This window comes from Meriones unguiculatus, chromosome X (assembly GCF_030254825.1).
Source record: "Meriones unguiculatus strain TT.TT164.6M chromosome X, Bangor_MerUng_6.1, whole genome shotgun sequence".
Lineage (NCBI taxonomy): Eukaryota > Metazoa > Chordata > Mammalia > Rodentia > Muridae > Meriones > Meriones unguiculatus.
In genome coordinates, this window is record NC_083369.1 from 66279910 (window position 1) to 66302796 (window position 22887).

The 22887-nt window shown below is 37.8% G+C and overlaps 1 protein-coding gene across 2 annotated transcripts in view; it reads right to left on the reverse strand.

Moving 5' to 3' along the window:
• Positions 1–10204, reverse strand: part of Ammecr1 (AMMECR nuclear protein 1) — a 169179-nt gene extending 158975 nt beyond the window's left edge. The window contains exon 1 of one of the 2 annotated variants that reach the window (XM_060374997.1): positions 9687–10204. In XM_060374997.1, coding sequence (XP_060230980.1) covers positions 9687–10144 — 458 coding nt within the window. In that variant the 5' untranslated portion in view covers positions 10145–10204. The remainder of the gene's footprint in view (positions 1–9686) is intronic. The other variant, XM_060374996.1, reaches the window with a different exon arrangement.
• Between the last annotated feature and the right edge of the window lie 12683 nt (positions 10205–22887).

Consider the following 22887-nt stretch of genomic DNA (forward strand, 5'->3'; position numbering starts at 1 on the left):
ATATAGAAGATAGTGGGATGAGTCTTCATGTAGCTGTATTATACAGCTGTACAATCAGAAACTATAGTGCAGGAGTAGGGATGCCCTGCAAAAAATACAAAGAGGGAGGGAGGGAGGGATCAAAAAGAAAATTATAGTTGGGTCTATTGTTTAATATTACCTGTCCTAATATCCTTGTTACAAATAACAAGCAGGAGCAAACTAAATAAAAGAAACATCACACATGTCTAGGTAGAGGCTATTACTATATACAGGCACAAAAATAAGATATGCTGAATACTCAAGAATCTATAACTATGTTTAAGAGCAGTATAAGAAAAATTAAGTGTAATGATCAGAGGCATTTATAACTAGGGTAGTTATTTGCCTTAAAGCTTTCAAATACTTTTAAAGACCTCATTCTGATAAAACCATGTGGTAATTGTTTTTACTGTGGTCTGTTGAACTTACTCAGAGGACCTACAGTAGGCACTCATATTTGTTTCTAATTAAAATAATTATTTTTTTTTTAACAGGAGTGCCATGGCCACTGGTTCTGAAGGAGAAACATCTCAGTTCATATACTATAAAACTCTCTCTCCTTTCCAAAGCTCTCTTCTCCAGACCATGTGTTCAGACTCAGAGGAGTCAAAAAGTATCTGACCCTAAATCCATGTTACACCACTTACTACGATATATTTTCTCCCTCCTTGATTCCCATGAGCCCCCAATTCCTGCCTCCAGCTCTATGTGATTCTCTTTCTGAAGATTAACAATATTCGTATGGAATGGAGAGAAACAAGTCTGGGGAGTTTGTGGAGTAAAATATAAAACATACCACAAACCACACATCATTTCGTGAATGTCAGAGAACGAGAAGGATCTCACTCCCATTTGTTTTTGAGGGTATTTATTGAACTGAAGACTGCAGAAATAGGTGGACTCTTGAACTGAACTAAAATGTTAACCACTGATTGCTCCAGCACCTACTGCTAATGTCAACAAACATTTTTTGTTGTTTTTTTTTTTAATGTGGGGATTCATGAAATGGGTTGAAAGCACCACTGTGACATAGAAAGAGGTCAAATGACGTCAAAATATTTGTCTTTAGTGAACAAATGTATACATACCATCATCTACTTACCATAAGAAAAGGATGCAAAAAAGCACCCATCATATATAAATACTTACCTCCTAACTGTTCAAAATCAGCAAACATGTAGTATTGCCTTACTATATGAAGATATGCACTGAGATCCAGCTTTTACCAGCTAGGAAACTTAATTTGTATCCAAATCACTTATAATTAATAAATTGTGTAGTTATTAGGCTACTATAAGCAATAATGATATCACACAAAAGACACAGTAATGTGACATTCACGTGAACATACGAGAAAGGCATAGTCTTGTAGAAACCTTAAGCTAACACTACCAATATTATTTTTTATTCCTTCAATTCTTTAAGAATGACACAAATATCCACTAACACCTGAAGGAAAGTGTAGAATCTGTTGACACCTCACATATCAAAACCCCAATGGAGGGAAAATACAGTTCTAGAATTCTGCAACATATGCTTACAGACTGCATTAAAATATGTGGTATGGGAAGGCAGACTATACAGGCTGTTAACTCAGTCTCAACTAGTTTCCATGACTAGAGGGCTGGTCAATATCTTCTGGCAGGATATTGCTTAATACAGTCAACCTTGCTTTCCCAGCATTGCCTGTGGCTTTGGGTCACAGTGTAGATTATGTGTAAAATGAAACACGCAGGGAAAAGGCAAGACTCATCAAGCGTATCACAGACCTTATTCTTTAACTAATATTAGTAGGTCTGGACTCAAGCAGAACTTTTTACATTGGCTCATAGCAAAGATAATAAAGCAATATGGCTAATCATGTCAACTGATAACATTCTTTCTCCACTGTTGAGCAAAGCTGCAAAAGACTGCCCTTCATTCAATCTATTTTACCTTTTAAGCTTGAGAGCATAAAACCTATCATCTAGTACCAACCAACACTTCTAGTCCTTCAAATTTTTCCTTTATTTGAAGTTCTGAAACTATTAAATTCCTTGGGTAATCCTTCATGAGACAAGTTTTCTGAAGGCTGTGTTATGATACATAACTAAGGAAATATTAAGACTCACTGACTGCTTTACAAATTGGCAAGCCTGAAGACTGAACATAATGTGTGTGTGTGTGTGTGTGTGTGTGTGTGTGTGTGTGTGTGTGTGTGTGTGTGTTAGGGAAATGCAATTTTCTGCTAGTTATTTTTACTAGCAGTACAAAGCTGAAAACTATCATTGCTCTCTGCCCATCTGCACAGTTCAAAGTCACTGTGTGGCTGAAGAAGCAGAAGTGATCCCAAGAGACTAACCAAAACATCATAATAGCTCTGTGGCTGCTCTGTGGTTCTGATAATTTAAAAAGAAATGGCTCAGAGGTAAAAGTGCCTGCCATGCAAGCCTGGTGACCCAAGTTCAATTCCCAGAGCCCATGTTAAAAAGGTAGAAGGAGAGAACCAACTCCACAAAAAGAAATGACATTTAATAACTGCTAATATGTGGAACTCTACATACCCAAAAATATGATTGGAACATTTGGTTTTCCCTGTTTTCTCTGGTATGCCCTTTCATAGCCTTCAGCCTATAAGCTCTGAATCATGTTCAAAACCTCTCTTCCTTTAATTCTCCTATCCCAGCAACTGGAACTCTGAAGAGTGCACTGTTTTTTAGTTTTGTTTTGTTTACTCATATGCAGTCACCAAGCTTAACATCCCCTTTCAAAAGCTATCCTATCTTTCTACTTCATCCAAATTCTATAAACCAATGTCTTCTTTCTCCTAAGGCACACTCATGAGCAAATTACACAGCCAGTCCAATAGAGTCCTTTAACAAACTTTTCTGAGCACAAGAATAGCAAGGCAATGAGGGAAGCCAAAAAAACAGGTGAGCTGCAATCTTCCCACTCCTACACAAAACCTGGCCCTAGAGAGAAGTGTCTGAAAATGCTGATACCTTCTTCCAATTCTTCATTTTGCAACATTCCCACAATCACAATCTCCCCTTGGTGTCAACTTTCCCACTTTCCAACACTACTTTCCTATTACCACATCATCTTAACTCTAGCTGGTCTCTCCTATCTGAAGACTCATCTTCCAATTCCTCTTACATTGTAGAAGACTTTCTTACATACCTGGTCTCTAATATAAGAAATGATCACATAATTCAAAAACTCTTATCCAGACTTCCCTGGGAAATTCCAACACAGAGTATAATTTCATTGAAGTTTTATGAATTAAAGACATCACAGCAAAGCAGAATGGTGTGAAGAATGCTGAGAGTGCAAGTTGCTGACTGAAGACAGCTGCTGGGAATCCCCAAGTACTGTGGAAAGGGTGTGGTGGAAACAGCAACTGGTTTGAGAACACCCAAGAGTTCAAAATTTGTTTGTCATAAAAGCTCTTCACCAGTGATCCCTGTACTGTTTCCATTTTAAAAGCCTAACTTAGGTCATTCCTTTCCAGATATATTTTTCCTGATCACTTTTTTATGCCATGCCGTTTTATTTTATCTGTCTTATTAACTGAGCATGTATACATTGTGTTGAAATAATTTTAAGCAACTTTCTTATTTGTATCATTGCTTGAATAATATAGGAAACTTTAAGGGGATGGGACTGTTTTTTCCATATGCTTAAAACAAACACAGAGACACACACGGTGACACAGAATTTCCAGTTAGCTATTCAACACTTCAACACTAACATATTTTAAGGTTGAGCAAGTTTTAAAGTATGATATATTAAGAAATGTAGAAAACACTCCCACACTTGATATAAAAAAAAAAATGCCACTTACAGTTGGACCAAACATAATTTTCTTCCACCCAATCAACCATATACTATCACACCATACATCTTGCTTTGAATTTTTTTCTTTGTACTATATAAGCTTGTGGTTCATTTTTGCTCTTAGCAACAATAACTACAGAAGCTCAACTCTAAATAAGTTTACTGTTGGAAATCTAGTCTTCCCACCTACACAACCACTGGCTTCCCACAGTCTCCAGTGTCTTGTGAGCAACTGCTCAATTACTGAATGTGGAAAGACAGCTTACACACTGAAGGTCCATTCTTGGCAGCCAATGGTTTTTACTGCTAGTCCTCACTTACTTAGCTTAATTGATTCAGAACAGTATTAAAAGAGACATTATTACACAAGTTTGAAAAAGAGACTATTTACAAAATGTAAATGTAAAAGCTCTGGTCATTGTGCTGCTTTAAAACAGGCAAGCATGTGTGACATGGAAAGCATAGAATAATGCCTATTGAAATCCAGGAAACCTGGGAACTCTGACTAATCTCATTACACAAGTTTAGTGTTCCACACATATAGATTCTCAAAAAGCAAATTTATCTATAAAAAGGGGAAACACAACTGACTTAAAAATACAATCCATTAAAAAAAATACAATCCATTGTAGCAAAAGGGTTGTGTGTCTACGACACAGCTTCACTATCAGAAAGTGTACAATTTTTAAAAGAGAGAAACATACTTAGAAAAGCATATTTATGTATGCTGTATGCTCATATATATGCTAACAAAGTACCTTTTACATTTTATGATTTTTCTTCCCATCGAACAAAAGATGCTAACAGACACTCCTCCTGGCCTGCTATGAAGTAAATGGAATCTAAACTCAAGCACAATTTATAAGCAAGAAAAAAAAATATGGACTAGATTATCACTTTTTTCAGCCATATGGGGAAGAATAAAAAATAAACACAGCTCCATATTTTTTAGCTAAATATACTCAACTGTATATATACCTGTATGATCAGATATAAAAAGTTTTAATTATTTATTTTTCTACATTTCTGTGTCAATCACTGATGGGTTTGTGGCACAAGTAATAAGTGAGAACATGCCTGTCTTTTCTATCAATAAGAAAAGACATCAAGTTGTTCACCAATGTAAATTAACATCAGTACAAAGAGCCACATTATACCTTCAAAGGTCTCAGTAAGTGTCAGAAAAAGGTAGTACCATTATGTTAGCATGGATAAGGAAATCTGTCATGGTCCAGTTGGATCATCTGCAGTAGAAATACACTTTCTCCTTATTTTAGTCACTCTTCATCCAAAAAAAGACAATAGAAATGCAAAAGCTTGCGCTGAAAATGCTAATTTACTATCATTTTAACCTGAATTGCATTATCAAATCATCTTTCTTGACAGGTCAATAAACAGGATTACTACTACTCTGGTGGAACACAGTGCCTACAGCTCTAACACAACACACCTCCACCCAAGCATGTTGAAAATGGTACTTTTATAGTTAATGCTCAGTCCTCTGACTTGAGCTTTATAAGCAAGATCTGCATGTCCAAGAGTGGAGTAGAAAAAATATATATCCTGTTCCTTGCAACAGAAAATCACATTTACTGATATTTAAAAGAAAAAAACCCATGTGCAACTGTCTACACAAAATCTAGTATTACATTAATTTCCCAAGTGGTGAGATAATTAAAAGGTTCAGGATATACAACACATACTACAACATTAAAAACCTAAGACTATACAGTCTCAGTGCTTTAACCAGGACCCTTTTCATATTTCTTTACTAATGAGGGAAATTCTTTAAATAAGTTCTAGCAAACGGAAGTACAAATAAGGGCTTTTTAAAAATTTCATTATATCCCTTTATTTAGGGAGCCAACTGTAAAACTACTTTTCATGAAAACAAGAGGGTCTTTACTAAAACACAAAACAACAACAAAAAATAACCTCACGTTAAGAAATTCCATTTGTGTTGCTTTTTACTCCTAAAATACAGCCTTCACGTGACTCACTTTCTTTTTAAAACCTAAAATCATGTAAAAGTTTCTTAGAGTAACCCCATCCCCAGAATCTGATTCCTGCTCTTGGTTACATTCAGTTTCCTTAGTGTTATGTGAGAAACATAAGGGAGAGAAAAACAGAATGAGGACCAGTCCAAACTGCCACAGTCACTCAAGCACCCATTCAGGAACCCATTTCTCTCTAGCCCAGTTACTCTGTGCGTGACCCCAGCTACCCTAGCATCAGCATCACCAGGGCGCTTGTTAGAAATGCAAATATACAGCTCCACCCCAGAGCAAGTACATCAAACTCTGGGAATGTGCCCAGCAACTTGCAGTTTTAACAAGCACAACATAAAACTACAATGTATGCTAAAGTTAGAGAACAAGTCTGCCATAAACATTAACGTGCATGAGAAATACCTGGGGAACTTGTTAAAATGCAGATTCTAATTCAGGGGGATTGAGGTGGGCCTTGGGAGCCTACCTTTCTAATAAGCTCCCAGGTGGTGTCTTTTATGGATCACATTGTAAGCATTCACCAAATTAATTGTTTACCAAAATTACCCAAGATGCTCATAAAATATGGAGTACATGGCACTACCCCTGATCAAATTAATCCAAATCTCAAAAGAAAAACCTAGAAAATAGCCAGCAGTTCTCCATTCCAATTACACACTAAAATTACCTGGGGAATTTTGAATGATTCTGATTCCCAGGTCCCATCCATGATGGACTAAATCAGATATCTCTGGGGCTAGTGTGCAGGTTTCCACATTCTGAATAACTTCCCAGTGAATCTGACGTGCAGCCATGGTTAAAAAGGACTGTTCTGGAGTCTAACTGGTTCCACACCTGCCACAGTGGAACCTTTATAGTAAACAACAGGTTATCCTAATATGGCTTGTGTGAGCTTCCCCACATAGAAGAAATGCTTTGATTGTTGAATAGGAAAATGGACCTAAAATGATTGTTTCCTTGTATCTTGAACCTTATTTCTGGAGAAGAAAATAAAATGTGCTCTCTGCAATGGTTGGGTACTCAAAAGACAAGGGCAACCAAGGACTATTTGTATCTATGTGACCTTTCATAGATGACCTCTTTCCCAACCCTGAATCACATAAATAATTGAAATTTCTAATGACCTTTTAAAGTGGCAGGGTAACGGATATATCTGCCACTTCTAAATCTATAAAAGTAGGATTCCACCAGTTACAAACATTCTGACAGATAGAGCCTAGAAGGAGATGACAACAATAGGCTTTTTACATATAACAATTTAAAATTGTCAAAAGCATGTCTTCTGGTAGATAGGAAAACAAAAACAGACCTTAAACATGCTGCCCATGACATTATATCCATAAGACAGTGGAGAGAAAAAAAAAAAAAAAAAAACTAAGCCTATAAGATGCCACACTAATAAGCACACAATATCATCAAATACATAAAAAGGAGAAATGTGTGCTGGTTACCACAGTACTGTGAAATGATTTAATCAGTTATTTTACTCCTACAATCAGATTTTCTTGAATTTGACATCGTACACTTTAAAAATTAGTTTAAATGAAAATGAGACAGTCCTTCATTTTCGGATTGCTCATGTTCCGCGCCTTCTATAAACTAGCTCATCTACAGAAATGGGACACACTGAAAGCCTACTAACCCTTCATAACTCCAATTCTTGCACCAGTATCTCAATATATTCACAGTGGTCAAATGGGTGTCTTATTTATCTGCTTAATAACTTGAGAGGCAGAAATTCAGCAACTAGAATATTAAAAAGAAAACAACCTAAGTATGTGTGGAAAGTAGCCACTGTTTAAAAAAATTTTAAAGCATTTCCTTTATGAACACTGGTCAAGCTCATTTTCCTCTTAACTGTTGTTATAGTCATTTAGTTAACCCAAACTCACTTTAAAATGTGCGAAAATAACACCTCCTGAAAGTGTGTTTTCATATTCTTTGGAACACTGGAGCGTGAATGCTAAACCAGCCTTTGCCAAACTCATGTAACAGCTCAAGAACTGAACAGGAGTAAATTTTTACAGTCCCATGACTTTATAGAACCAATCTAAGTATCATCCCACGTCTAGCTTTTACTATATCACAGCCTCCCAAGGGAAGGGGGGAAAAGTCACAAATAAATGACTTGAGCTAGTATTTCATAGATTCTTTTTTAACATTCCCATCTTTTTAAAAATAATTTTACTTCTTAATGAAAAAATAAATAGGCCAAATAAAGGTGTAGACTTGGGATTTAAGCTCCTAGAATTAACAGTAGGAAATGTACATAAGTACTTAATTTACTTGACAGTGTCAACCTGGACACCTTTTCATACATTTCTCATGAAGTGATGCCCGAAAGAGGAAACAAATCTAAAGAAATGCACAGAGCACAGCAGAGTCATACAAAATTAAAGACATTCAAAGAATGAAAGCAAAGAAAACAAACAATACAAATGTACAATTTCCAGGACACTTTATTATAATTTCCACTTTACATATTAATTTAATACTGTAGTAGAGTCAGACTGTTTATAATTATCCAGCAGTAGTTCATTCTTCTAATCTCACAAAATGAAAAGCAGCGAGTTAAAAAGAACATCAATTCAGGTATTTACGCCATGGGAAACAAGGAGCTCTTAGGCAAAAGGGAGGGGGATGATGGTTTTCAGGATGAGTGTATTGAAATTTTTTTCTGTATTTTCCTTGAAGATATGAGTAGTCATAAAAACAATCGTCCTTTTTCCCATTCTGCTTTCTTTTGGACTTTACATTCTGTCTAGCATTTAACTCAGAAATTCAGTTTACACTCAGTTTACACATTTTAAAAGAAAAACCATATGCCCCATCTCCCACACATCCAAATGGACAGAGATTAGAAGTAACCTGGCTTTTAGCTTGTAACAGTGCTGTTTTAAACAATTTCAACCATATACTTGAAGGGTAAAATCATGTAAAGTACAAAAACCAAAGAAAATCGTAAAAGTGTCTACACATTTACTGGATTGTTTAACTATTCTTCAAATCATTGAGTTTAACATAGATTGCTTAAATGTGAAATCCACACAAAAGCGAATGCACGCTTGGTACAAATTGACAGTGCCTCTTTGGGGACAACGTTCTTTGGCTGTACTATACCCAGACACTGGAATGAAGAAGGAAGGGGGGAAAAATCCCACTCTCAAATGTGAGGAAGCTGGTGGTGCGGTAGCTTCACTAGAAACACATTTTAATGTTATGTTCAGATAAAAATAGGTAGTAAGGCGAAAGGTGTTTTAAGAAACCTCTCCCCTCCCCAAAGAGCAGGGAAACCCGAAGAAAAAGATGGGCAACCTCCCTAGAGGTCGAAAGCTAAGTTCCATCACTAACAGAATAGAAGTTAGATCACTGCTATTTTTCACCCTGCAATGGGACAGTAGCTCTCCATGTGCAAGGTACGCGGGGCGGGAATACTGACAGGGCTTTCAGGTGGAGTAATGGAGAGCAAAGTGAGGGAAAGTCGGTACCAACAGTGATCCACATCTCCAAAAACGCTGGTAGGGTGGAGGGTGAGGGGTGGAAAGGACCGAAGGAAAGGGTCAAAACTCTTGGAAGTTAGCGCAAAGAGGAAGCGAAGCAGTCTGGAAGCCAGGGGGCCATGTCTGGCAAGCAGTCCCCTGCTCCAAGTGTGGGTTGCTCGCCTCGTGGAGCAGAGGAGCGCTGAGTGCCCCTCGGGTCGGGCGGCTCTGGGGACTGGGGCAACAAGAGGGGCTGAGGAGCACCCGCGAGAGCAGGAGGCGGGAGGACTTGCACTTTGCCTCAACTCTGAGCCCTATCCCGAGCCCGGGGGAAGAGGGCGACGGGGAGCGCGGTACTCACTAGGGCTCGTTGGTGAAGCGGGGGGTCCGGGGCTGCTGGTATCCATACAGGTGACAGTAGAGCACATCGAAGCAAAAGCAGCACATCTCCGCTGACACCACCATCTTCCGGGAGCCCGGGGATGAGGACAAGGAGGACGGCGAGGAGGCGGTGGCGGCGGCCGAAGTAGAAAGTAGGGTTCCCACTCCGCAGCTCAGAGGTGGAGACAGCGAGATGCCCCCGCCGCCGCCGCAGCCCTGGGGGGGAGAGAGGTTACAGCCGCCGCCGCCACCGCCGCCGCTCAGCCCGCCCAGCCCGTTGAGCCGCGTCCCGGCGCCTCCTAGTCCTAGCTCCCCGGCTCGGCACTGGCTCTCCCCGCTGCAGTGGGAGGAGGAGGAGGCGCCACCACCACCGCCCGAGCCTGAGGGGGGCGAACTGGACAGTTTCTGCTTCTTCACCCCACAGCAACCCGCCGCCATCTTGGAACAGTCTCCCTCACGCAGCGCTTCCGACCCATAAGTGAGGCGAGCTGGCGGCGGGGGCGAGCACGCTGCGGCCCCGGCCGCGGGGGCGCGCCGGGGGCGCGCCGGGGGCTCGCGGGCTACGCGCGCGCTCGGCTCTACAGCCGGGCTGCCCGGCCCCACTACTGCTCCAACGTGCGCGCGCCCGGGTTTGCGGAGCTTTTGTGGCTTGGCGCTTATGGTGGGTGCTGCCAGACTTGAGCCTCATGGTAGCTGGGCTCCTGGCCGAGGATGGAAAACGGAAGAGTGAAGGGGAAGGAAAAAAGCAACAAGACTGGGAGGAGCTGGAGGAAGGAGAGGAGGTGGGCAAGCTCCAAGAGGAAGCATGGAGACAGCAACTAGTGTAGGGGGTAAAAAAGAAGAAAGTCTGAAATAAGCATCCAAGTTCCAAAACACACCTTGGCGACATCCCATTGCATGTAGTGTTTGTGACTCTCGAGCCCAGTTAGGTGGAACCTGAGCCACCCGGCCTCAAATACACTGGTTCTGAACTGTTGGAGTGTAAGCAAACAGGTGCTCCTTGGAGCTCCACACCTGAGACAGCCACTAAAGAATGTACAAAGCAGTCTGGGAAGTGGTCTTTAATGCTAACCTAACCAGACACCATGGTTGTTCTGAGAATTTGCTAGCCCAATTCAATCAGTCTGTCTTGTATATCTTCTACTTGTTCCCTCCATCTTCTCCTCGTAGTCCAGGAAGAACGTATAAAAGCAAAAATAAATATAAAAATAAGTGTCTCACAAACACTTCACAGACTCAAAGATGTTCTTTGTGTTTTCAGACTTGCGGCCATGGACTGTTCTGGGTTGGAACTTGAAAACAAAGTAATTCAAATTATATCTGTAATGTCCAGACCTTAGAGATAAGTATATAGGTCAAGTACTGTACTTGATTACAAATTAGAAGATTTTGTTCATATATACGAGATTGTTTTTAATTCTTATTCTCAAAACTGCTTGAATGAATGAGGAGGTGTAAGATTGAGTCAGTACCATTCTGAGCACTGAAGAAGAGGCTGTAAAATTACAATAATCAGATGTAAAACTTCATTTAAAAATGGACCTGATAGAAAATAAGTGATCTCCATTGTGTCTACATCATGTCAAAATATCCCCCACAAAATGAGGAATCTGTCTGTTGTATGTACACAATAGAAGTTTTGGGGTTTTGGTTTTTGGCACCTTTGATTAAAATGTAGTGGACCTTACAAAGAGTTGAGAGCATTTCATTCCACTCAGCGGGAAGAAAAGAGAGGCATATTCACATACTAAACATTGAGCCTCTATGCACATCCTAGTGCCCTTGTGCTAAAATCTGAGACATGTGCACAAAATATATATGCTTTCCACTCTCACATTTATAAATTAACTCAGCTATATCTGATCAGAAACATTGCAACTATTTATTAAGCACTTTTTAGGTGTCAGTATTAAAAAATGGTTAAGAAACGAAAAACGACATAAAACTAAATTAACATTAAACATTAAACGACATTAAATAGAGTGGTGTCAAAGTTAAACAGAAAGGAAAACTTTGTTTTTATGGCTGGAAAGATTGGAAAACACTAAAATATATTACCTAGAAAGAAATCCATTCCAAAAAATACTGTATAAAATAGAAAGATCAACTGGGATGGTTAAATCCTATCTACACACACACACACACACACACACACACACACACAACCACACACACACACAGTTGGGTCAAATGGCACATACCTGTAATCCAAGTCCTCAGAAGACTAAAGCAAGAAAATCACAAATTCAAGGTTAACCCAAGCTATATAGCAAAGACCATGTGTCAAAAAATCAGATGAAGGGAGGGGAAGGTAGAAGAGGAGGAAGGGAAGGAGAGAGATTTAATCAACTGCTTTTAAATAAAGGAGGCAAATAATATTGCCAGCTACTATCGGAGTAAAAATATGCCTTTTTTTTGTCATGTTGAAAAAGAGAAAACAAAGTGCTTTTAAAAATTAAAAGTACTATTACTGTACTGTGTGTTTTGTTTGCTTATTCTACATATGAGCCTACTTTTAGAAACTGAATCAAGACTATTTGCTTATGTTTTTGTGTACTGAATTGTAATACTGCATCCGTTAAATAAGAACAACTATTATACTCCAATTAAACAAATTATTTTTAAAAGAAAGAAAAAGAAAATCACACTGGTATGACATAATGACCATGTTATCTAGCTCAGTTATGGTGACCATTTCATAATATAAGCACATGTGTTGGGAGACATTAAATTTTGAACCTGAAACAAATACACCTTGCTTGTCAGTTATACCTCCATAAAACGGAGGGAGGTAACTAGATCAACTACAATATTAAACAATAGGTGTTAATTTACTCCTCACACCCCCCAAAAATGAGAGCACTTGTGGCATATAAAACCTGAACCATTTATAACATCACACTACAAAGTAGGATACCATGGGTGCTGCTTCTGCTGAGGGAATTTAAGAAAGCAGAATGTAATCTCCTGATTTAGAATCTGGCCAGTAGACAAGAGTCTAACGCCCCTACTCTTGTGAAAATAGCAAGGAATCTTTAATAAGCACCAGTAGACATGTCCTTAGTTCTGCATTTCATCTAAAAGATAAAACACTGTCACAGCTGTCTTACCAGGCTAAGGTACTGACTGAGGCAACAGGAAACCCAATGACAAGGACACTCCAGCTGAATTATCAAAATAGTTTTTCTCCCAAGGATTTTTAATTCCAACTCCAAGCTTCACTATCACCAGGAAAATAGGCTACCACAAACGTGATCATTGCAGAAAAGACATCATTCCCTGACCACTGGGGCTTACTCATCTGGAGTTCTTTGTTGTAGTGGTTGGCTAAAACAAGGGGAAATAAACAGTAAACTTTCTCTGTGTGTTAACTTCTTAGCTCCTGCCCCATAGTAACCTTACAAAAAGTCACTAGAAACCAATACACATAGACACATACAGATAAATACACACAGCTATCATTCAAACACATCAAATCTACAAAATAAATAAATAAATAAATTATGCATCTCTATATAACTTGCATACAGGACAGGAAACTGACCATAATCAGGATTCTCTTGGCTCAAAGTACACATGTCAAAGTAAGATAGCGTGGTGTTTCTACCCTCTGCTGATTCTGGAGTGCAGTGATAATACCTTCCAGAGGAGGTTTTAAAGCACCTTTTGCTGTTTGTAACTGACCATCAAGCTGGGATCTAAAGATTCCACATTTCTATCAAGCTCTCTGTCTCTATTAAAATTGAGCATTCAAATAGAAGCCATCTCTGTTTCTGCTTCTGCCTTTAAATTGCTATTAACCAACTTGTCAAACATTTTGTTTTTACAACAGTGGAAAAACTACTCAGAGACTATGCATGCCATTTACTACATGGTAAACTTGAAATTGAATTAAACCCAATGGCTATTGATTATTTTATCATTGCCTCAATTTATTCTCGTATCTATGTTTTTTTTTTCTTTTCAGAAAACAAGAATAATTGTAATTTGATGTGATAGCGAACTTTATAATACTGTGGAATTATTTCTTTAGGTTTCTGGAGTTTGTGATAAAATGAGAAGCATTTGCATTGTTGAATTAAAAACAAAACACTATTTATGCCCAAACAAGTGTTATTTTTATCCTCTGCTATCCAACTTTCTCAACTGTCATCCTTGAACAACTGCAGAATGGAATATTCTTAGCTGCTACTTTGATCTAATCTTGAACAAATGTAACCCATGGTTGTGGTGATAAAAGTGGAGAATAGTTCCCCTTTTATGCTTAATGAATATGTGAGTTAGTACTAAAATTCCTTACCTGGTTTTTAATTCAAACTGATGAATCCATTTTTGTTTTCCTGGTAACAAAACATATTCTTGCCTCTTAAATCCTTGTTTTATCTAAAGAACATGTGTGTAGGTGAAAGTATTTCAGTTTTTTCTGTTTTTCCATTCACATTTTCTGTAGTATACTGGAGTACACACTAATTGAATGCTGGTTTGCTATCTATTTTCTTGAGACAGAGTTGCTTTAAGGCATTTATCTACATCCATTAGGGTGTAGAAGTTTGTATGTTACAACATCCAGCCTCTAAGTTAATTATTAAAATACTGTTGTTTTCTATAGCTAACCTCATCACAATCTGGAAAACCTACTCCAGTTAATTAGAGGCAGAGGTTGGACAAAGTGAGGATTAACTTTGTTAATTAAAATGAGAAAGTCTATTCTGAGTTAAAACTTTCTTTTGTGTAAACATACAATCTAAAGTTCAAACTCACTTACGCAACCGAGGAGTGAAAATCTAAGCACCATAATTTTACACAATCCTGACTGAAATGCAATTCATTTTCTTTCACTATATCTCTTGTTTAAAGGTCCACATTTTATGTCTCATTCTCTTAGCATGGGCAATACATCCTGATAACTGTGTACTGGAGGACTGCTGTCACTGGGTGCTTACTTTCCTGGATTCCAAACCCCAATTTCTAGTGGTGCCATTAAGCCAATTTCTGTCCAACTAGCTTTGACTGTTCATGCCACAAACTTTTGTCGAGCAGTTCTCCCCCATGCAACAAAAACTTCTCAACAGGTCAGCTGTTGCTTAATCCCCAGCTGTCTCCTGCAGCTGCAAGTAATTCTCCATATAATTCCACCAGGAGTTCTGGATTTCTTTCATGGGCTTCTCTAACTAAAACCCAAAGTGTCATTTCTACTATATATGCTTCAACATAGCATGCGGATTTTCAGCAGCACTTGAAATTTCTCATGTTCTACCTTGCTCTGGATCTCTCCCACACGTCTTTTTATTGAGATACCACCCAAAATGCCTACAAGCCACCCATTTAAGTTTTAGAATTCACTGTGTTCTGGAATATTCATGCAGTTTTACAAATATTGATTATGAAACAAATTCATCCAAAAGAAAACCCAGGGCCTATTAGCAGTTATTGCTCATACCTTCTTGCTGCCTCTTACCTCAGACAACCACTAACCTACTTCCTATTTCTATGGATTTATCTTCTCATTTTCATACATGGAATTACACAGTGTTTGCCCCCTTATTTCATTTACTTATTTCATTTAATACAATAGTTTCAAGATTTATCCACTTGACAGCAGCTAACACTAGTTTATTCCTTTTTATGACTAAATAGAATTCCATCATATGGGTAAGACAAGTTTTGTTTGCCAGTTTATGCAACCATTGATACTTAGGAGTTCACACGTATTGATTATTATGAATAATGCTGCCATGAAATTTTGTATATACAGTATTTAATTGTATTTTTGAGAATTTCATACATTTAATGTATTTTTTAACATATGTCTCCTCCTCTTCCCCTTCAACTCCTGCACCCTTCCTCAGTGTATCTTCCTCTCACTTTCATGTCCTCTTCTCTTTACATTTTTAAATAACCAACTGAATCCAACTTCTACTGCCAGTACTCACAAGGATATGGGCCATCCACTCAAGCCACACCCCTGAGAGAAACTGACTCTCCCTTCCTCCCCCAGCAGAAATCAACTGCTGACAGCTCTCAGCTAGGGGTGGGGCCTTGTGAGCCTCTCCCCTACCATGGCTGGAATGTTGACTGGCTTTATATTGTGCGGGTAACTAGAGTCCCTGTGAGTTCCTGAGTCTAACAGCCCTGTCATGTCAAGAACAACATTTTGCAGACTACTCCTGAGCCTCTAACTCTCATAATCTTTCTCTCCCCTTCTATGATATTTCCTTGGCCTTGGGATTATACACGTGATAAAAATAAAATCCCATTTAGGACCGAGTATTCCAAAGTCCCTTACACTCTGCATTCTGACCAGTTGTGAGTCTTTGTATTAACCATCATCCAATGTGAAAAAAAATAAAAGCTTCTCTTATGAGGGCACTGAAAGCTGTACTAATCTATGGGTATGGAGATAAATATTTAGAATGCAGCTTGATAATATGTCCATTTAGCAAATTAATGACAGACATTTTTGTGTAGATGTATGTCCCCATTTCTCTTGATTATATACTTTAATAATGAAATAGCTGAGTTATGTGTTTAATCACATTTAACCTTTACAGGAAACGGGAGACTATTTTTTCAAACTGGCTACGACATTTTGCAATCCTCTTTCAAAGTATGTCAGAATTCCAATTTTCTACATTTTTATGACCCATTTATTGTTGTTATTATTATTATTATAAAGTCTAATTTTATGTTTTCTTTTATTATTACAACTCACTAGCATTTGCTCTTATTGGTCATACTCTTGAAACTTTATGTAATAAACTATAACCAAATACAAGATCACAAAGATTTACAACCATACCTGCTACTTAAGGTTTGCATAGTTTTAGCATATAATGCCAGTGTGCAGGAGGCAGAGATAGGTAATGAATACCTGGAGGAACAACCTTGCCACAGGCTAGACAAATAAGCATGCTTTCACATGCATGCAACCTCATAACACACACACACACACACACACACACATACAAACAAACAATATAAGACTAGGATTGAACACTAAACCCAGAGTTCACCTTTAATTAATAATTTTAAATGAAAAAAAGTTTCATCAGTGATATAGGAGGAAAGTTAGTTGAGTATTATATTGTGTTGACCCCTCTCCCAAGCAAACGTTTCTATAAGCATGGATGGTTAACAATGTAAATGCCATGAGGATTCAAATAAGACAAAAAAGAGACATGCCTATTGGATGTGGGAAGATAGAGGTTGCTTGCTGCAATAAATAACATACATAGATTCTTCAGATCCTGGTGCAACAAACCTGATTGGAGTGGATTGAAAAAAGGGTGATGAGGAACACATAGACAATTCTGTCAAAAATATTTGTTTCTGAAGAGAAACAGAGACAGAAGACAGTAGTTAGAGAGCAATGATGGATCGAAGGAGGGCTGTTATTTAATTAAGTGTACGTGTAGAGCTCTTATTGCTAGTTATAATTATCTTTATTGGAATTATGGCTTTGATGGCCATCATTAAACTCTTCTGTGAAGTTTATCTACAAGCAGTTGTTGAACAGAATCATTTATATCCAGAAAAATCACAAATACTTAGATCTTAAAAATATCAATTATTCTTTTCTACTCCCATAAATAGGCCCATCAATAAGATAAAACAATCCAAGAAAAAGGACAGATCTAGATGATCTAGATGGAGCCTAAAACTGAAGGCAAAAAACAATGAATGGAATACTGTTGTAGTCCTACTGGTTCAGCAAACTTTTGCTCTCCAGAATTTCAAGGTTGCTTTGCACATAGCTTGGCTAAGGCTACAGGAAGCATCTATTCTTAGGCCTTTCCCACAACATTTGTTCATCTGCTGCACTACTTCAAGCATGTAATTTAACCTCACCCTCTTTATATCTTCAGTTGTACATCAGTATACATGTAATTAAGTGGTTGTTAGGATTTAAATAGAAGGATGCTACAGATATGTTGCATACACGTTAGTGCATGAAGCCAAACACTCAAACACGTGCAATATAAATCTTTTTTTTTGTAAAGAGAGAAAGAAAGAGAGGGAGAATGCCTAAATATATCAGCATAGTGTTTGTATTAAATCTATTAAAGTAGATTACATGCTCTAACAAGTAAGTTCAAAGGTGTAACAACTCAGTTAAGGGGCTTCAGTTTCTTCCCTAACAGTTATGATATTCCTCTCAGTAAAGAGGTTCTCTTAACAGGGTCATTCAAAGACCCAGTCTAATTCCACTTTGTAGTTTTGTTATCCTATGAGCCTTGTTGTGCAACTGATAGAAGCGAATTTAGAACATAGAAAGATATTTTAAATGCGTAGCTAAAAAAAGAGTTCACACACACACAAATTTTTCACTTCCATTGTCTAAAATGTAGTCAAATGGTCACATATAAATTTAAAAGAGACTAGAAAATTCAAACTAGCACTTGCCTAGTCAAAGAATAACAGTTCAGAAGTATTGGGAGCTGGGGAGGTTATGTAGCAATGTATGCCACTACTGTGTATCTCTGATTCCTTATCAAATTTAAACCATGCTGTTTTCCATGGATGTCTTTTGTTGTTGTATTTGATTGTTTGGTTGACTGATTGATTGACTGACTTTATAAAGGGTCTCATGAAGCCCAGGCTGGTTTCTAATTTGCTATATAATTGAGGATGAACTTGAATTCCTAATCTTGCTTTTACCTCCAAAGAGCTGTGGTTACAAGAGTGAGCTTCCATCTCCCTAGCTTCCTATAGAGTTATCTTCAGGACTAAATGAAGCCATGTGTATAACATCTTTATCAGATCTGACACAACAAAGCCATTCAAAACTGCTAGTTCTAATTATTAAGCATAATACCTTTAGATCTGGACAAATTTCCCCAAGAAATGGAGCCTTAACAATGTGGCATTTGAAATGAAAAACTAACCATTATTTAGGGTTTACTTTGTGCTAGAAAGTGCTGTGCTAGACTTTTGGGGAGTCTACCATTTAGGTCTCATGGCATTTTAGTGTTATTATCATCATTACAGTTCTACAGATGAGAAAAAACAAAGGCTTAAAATAAATAGTATTAACTCAGCCAAAACCATATTGAGAGCTTGGCTACTGATGGATGGGCTTATGGGAAATTACTGGATCCATAGATATCTGGCTGAATCAATAAGCTAATCTCTGGTAGACTCACAATAAGGTGACTTTATTGAAAGATAATGAAAAGAACAAAGCTAGGTCTTGTTGAAGAAAATTAATTGCTGGGGTCATGTTTTCTGGAACTACATTTCTCCATGGACTCTTCCTGTATTCTCTTCTTTTACTTTCTGTGGTGGGTAGCTTCTTCTGCGTGTTTCTTGCTGCCATTACATTCTGTTTTCCCATGGGCTTAGAATCAACAGAACTAAGGAATATGGACTGAAACCTCTGAAGATGTAAGTCAATCAAAATAAATCCTTTTTCATTGAATCATTTCTCTCAGATGTTCAAAGTAAAAAAAAAAAAAAAAAAAAAAAAAGCATACAATGTGGCATAACCTCATAGTACACTGTCTCGAGCAGAAAGAGTCTTCAAAAGGAAATTGTGGCCATCATCTAGATTTGGTAGGAAGATGAAGCCATTGTAGCTCCTCACTTTAAGATAAGGACAATGCAGTTGCAAGAAGCTTCTGTGTAGGAAGGTTATGGAAGAAGCAGACTTGTGAAGAGAGAAACTGGTTCTATAAGGGCAGTATTGAAAATAATCAGAGCATCTTTGGCAGAATGGCAAAAACCAGTTCTATACTGGCTTGGGTGAGTTAGACTCAAGTGTGATTTCTTCCTTGAAACATGTTTATTTAAAGGTATGTATTTAAATGTTCAGATATGTCTTTGTATTTATTTCTGGCTTTCTTACACTGTGATTATAGAGTGTCATTTTTTTTTTTTTTTTTTTTACTATTTGAGTCCTTTGCTTTATAAATCTGTATATGGTTAAATTTAAATTTGGGGAATGTTGTTAGATCAGTTTCATTAATGTTGTTATTGAAATCTTCTTCACACTTAATGAATTTTTGGTCTATTTCTCCTGGAAATTATTGAGGGAGATGTTAAAATCTCTCATGATTATGAACTTGTCTATTTCTCCGTTTAGTTTTGTTTATCTCATTTTATTTTGAAGTAAATATTAATGCAAAATTAACAACACATCTTCTTATTGGATTGGATTTTTATTTTAAAAAAAAGAAATAAAATGTACCTCTTTAATGTTAGAAATGATTTTTTAAACTACAAAGTCTATTTCATCTGAACTCAAATAACAGTACTAGCTTTCTTATGGTCACTATTTATGCAATATATATTTTTTCAACTTCTACCTGTCAAATCTGTCTTCATTTTAATGTCTCCATTATAAATAGCTTATATATGGACTTTTAGGAGACAGGGTATCTATATAGAAAGTAAGGAGAACTTCAATATTCATTCTTCCTATCTTAACTTCCTGAGTACCAGGATGACAGATATGTGCCACTGTGCTGCACTTATATGGTTGGATTCTTAAAATTTTGCGTAGTAATGCAGTTTTTTAAAAAAGAAAACAGGTTTATTTTTAATTGGTGTGTTAAAAACACAAAAATAAGCTGACTGTTGTAGCGCATACCTATAATTCCAACACTAAGGTGACTACAGTACGGGCATAATAAGTTTAATGCCAAATTGGGCTACACGGTGAAACTCAATCTCAAATAAACAGGTCATAAAATTGCACATATTAATGGGCTACCATGTGATGTTTTAATAATTATGCATATTGCATAATCAGGTAACACATATCTATCTCAAAAATTACCATCTTTTATTGAAAAATATTAAAAAAATATTCAAAATTATTTTTAGCATAATATGTATGTATATACTTACACATACACATGCACACATACGTACACATTCATACACATACACAGCTTTAGTTACTTTCCCATGCAGTAACACACCAGATCATCAACTATAAAGTAATTAATACAGGCCATTAAATTCTTCCAATTTCTTGACTATTGTAAATAGTACTGCAATAAGCATGGGAACTTAGATGACTATCTTTAAAATAAGCATTTAAACTTGTATTTAAATGTAATTTCTTACTTGTATTTCAATATAATTATTTATTCAAATGTATGTTGATTTGAATTGAAAATTTTTATGCTTAGTGGGGTTTTTTATTTTTTATGTTAATACAGTTTATTCAATTTGTATCCCAGCTGTAGACCCCTCCCTCATTCCTTCCCAATCCCACCCTCCCTTCCTCATCTCCTCCCATGCCCCTTTCCAAGTCCACTGAGTGAGGAGGTCTTCCTCCCCTTCCATGTGACCCTAGCTTATCAGGTCTCATCAGAACTGTTTGCATTGCCCTCTTCTGTGGCCTGGTAAGTCTGATCTCCCCTCAGGGGAAGGTGGTCAAAGAGCCAGCCACTGAGTTCATGTCAGAGACAGTCCCTGTTCCTCTTATTCCAGAATCCACTTGGACACTGAGCTGCCATGGGCTACATCTGAGCAGGGTTTCTAGGTATATCCATGAATGGCCCTTGGTTGGACTTTCAGTCTCAGAAAAGACCTCTGTGCCCAGATATTTTTGGTTCTGTTGCTCTCCTTGTGGAAATTATTTTTTTTTATTTATTCCAATTTATTCACTTGTGTCCCAGCTGTAGCCCCCTCCCTCATCTCCTCCCAATCCCATCCTCCCTTCCTCTTTTCTTCCCATGCCCCTTCCCCTGGCCACTGATAGGGGAGGTCCTCCTCCTCTTACATCTGACCCTAGCCTGTCAGTTCTCATCAGGTCTGGCTATATTCCCAGGGGAAGTGATCAAAGAACCAAATACTGAGATAGCCCCTGCTCCCTTTATTAGGGAACCACTTGGAGACTGAGCTACCATGGGCTACATCTGTGCAGGGGTTCTAGGCTATCTCCATGTATGATCCTTGGTTGGAATATCAGTCTCAGAAAAGACCCCCGTGCCCAGATGTTTTAGTACTGTTGCTCTCCTTGTGGAACTCCTATCCCCTCCATGTCTTTTTGTCTCCCCCTTCTTTCATAAGATTCCGTCCACTCTGCCTAAAGTTTGGCTATGAGTCTCAGCATCTGCTTTGATACCTTGGTGGATAGTCTTTCAGAGGCCCTCTGTGGTAGGCTCCTGTCCTGTTCCCTGTTTTCTCCCTCTTCCTATATCTATCCTCTTTGCCTTTCTGAATAAGAATTGATAAATAAATAAGATCACATTTCTTTGGGGACTTACTTGTAAGGATATTTAGAATTTTAGGATAAGAGTAACTTCTAGCAGTGAGTATTTGCATTCTGGCAAGTGCCTGATGATACTAGAGTCTGAGCTTGTTTTACTTAATTCAAGACAAAATGGACTTGGGAGTACCTAGGAAATATAAATGTGTCATATATATCTTCAATACATGAGATTATATAAACTCTCTGAAGCAGACGACTCTTCTCTTCCATTTAATACGAAGCCTGCTTTCCTCTTCAAAATCCTTATGTATGTATGAGCATGCAGCATTATTTCTAGTTCATCAATATTAACGTCATTTCATTTCTTGTCATTTCAGTTTTATCTGGGAAAGAATGTTATTAAATTCCTCACCTTGGACAGGTTTCATCTCTGTTTTCATATTCCTGAGAGCTCATTCCCTAAAGCTGGAAATCAGCATCAGGGAATGTTCTGAAAAGTAACTTCCTAATTCTCCCTTCCCCTAGGTCTGGGTTTACAATGATTTACTATCTTTCGGGCTTCATGACATCTGTAAGAACATACTTGTTTCCCTTCATCTGGCATCTTTAGTTGTTTTGCATGGGAAAGTAAGCCTGCATACTACGTTACTGGGACAACACTATCTGTTTTCTCTACTCCAGCTCTGTGGCAGCAAAGTCACAAAAATAAAGTTATTGCTTGCACAAGTTTACTATTTGCAGTCTAAGGTGCACCTTCTATGGTTGAGTTTTACAATTCTTTGATTTCCCTTACTTCTGCTCCACAGCTCATTTCTGACAATAGCTGTTTTAGCCACTAACTCCACTACTCCAGTGCTCTCAGCCTACCTCCTTCCTCTTGATCCAGTAGAAAATCAGGCCTCCTATTTTTAGTACAAAGAATGGCTCCCATTTTAAAATCCCCTTTCTATGCCATTCTATTCCAAAGTTCTCTCTCTTTTTCCTGGCTAGCTCCCTTTTTTAGATTATTCTTTCTTTC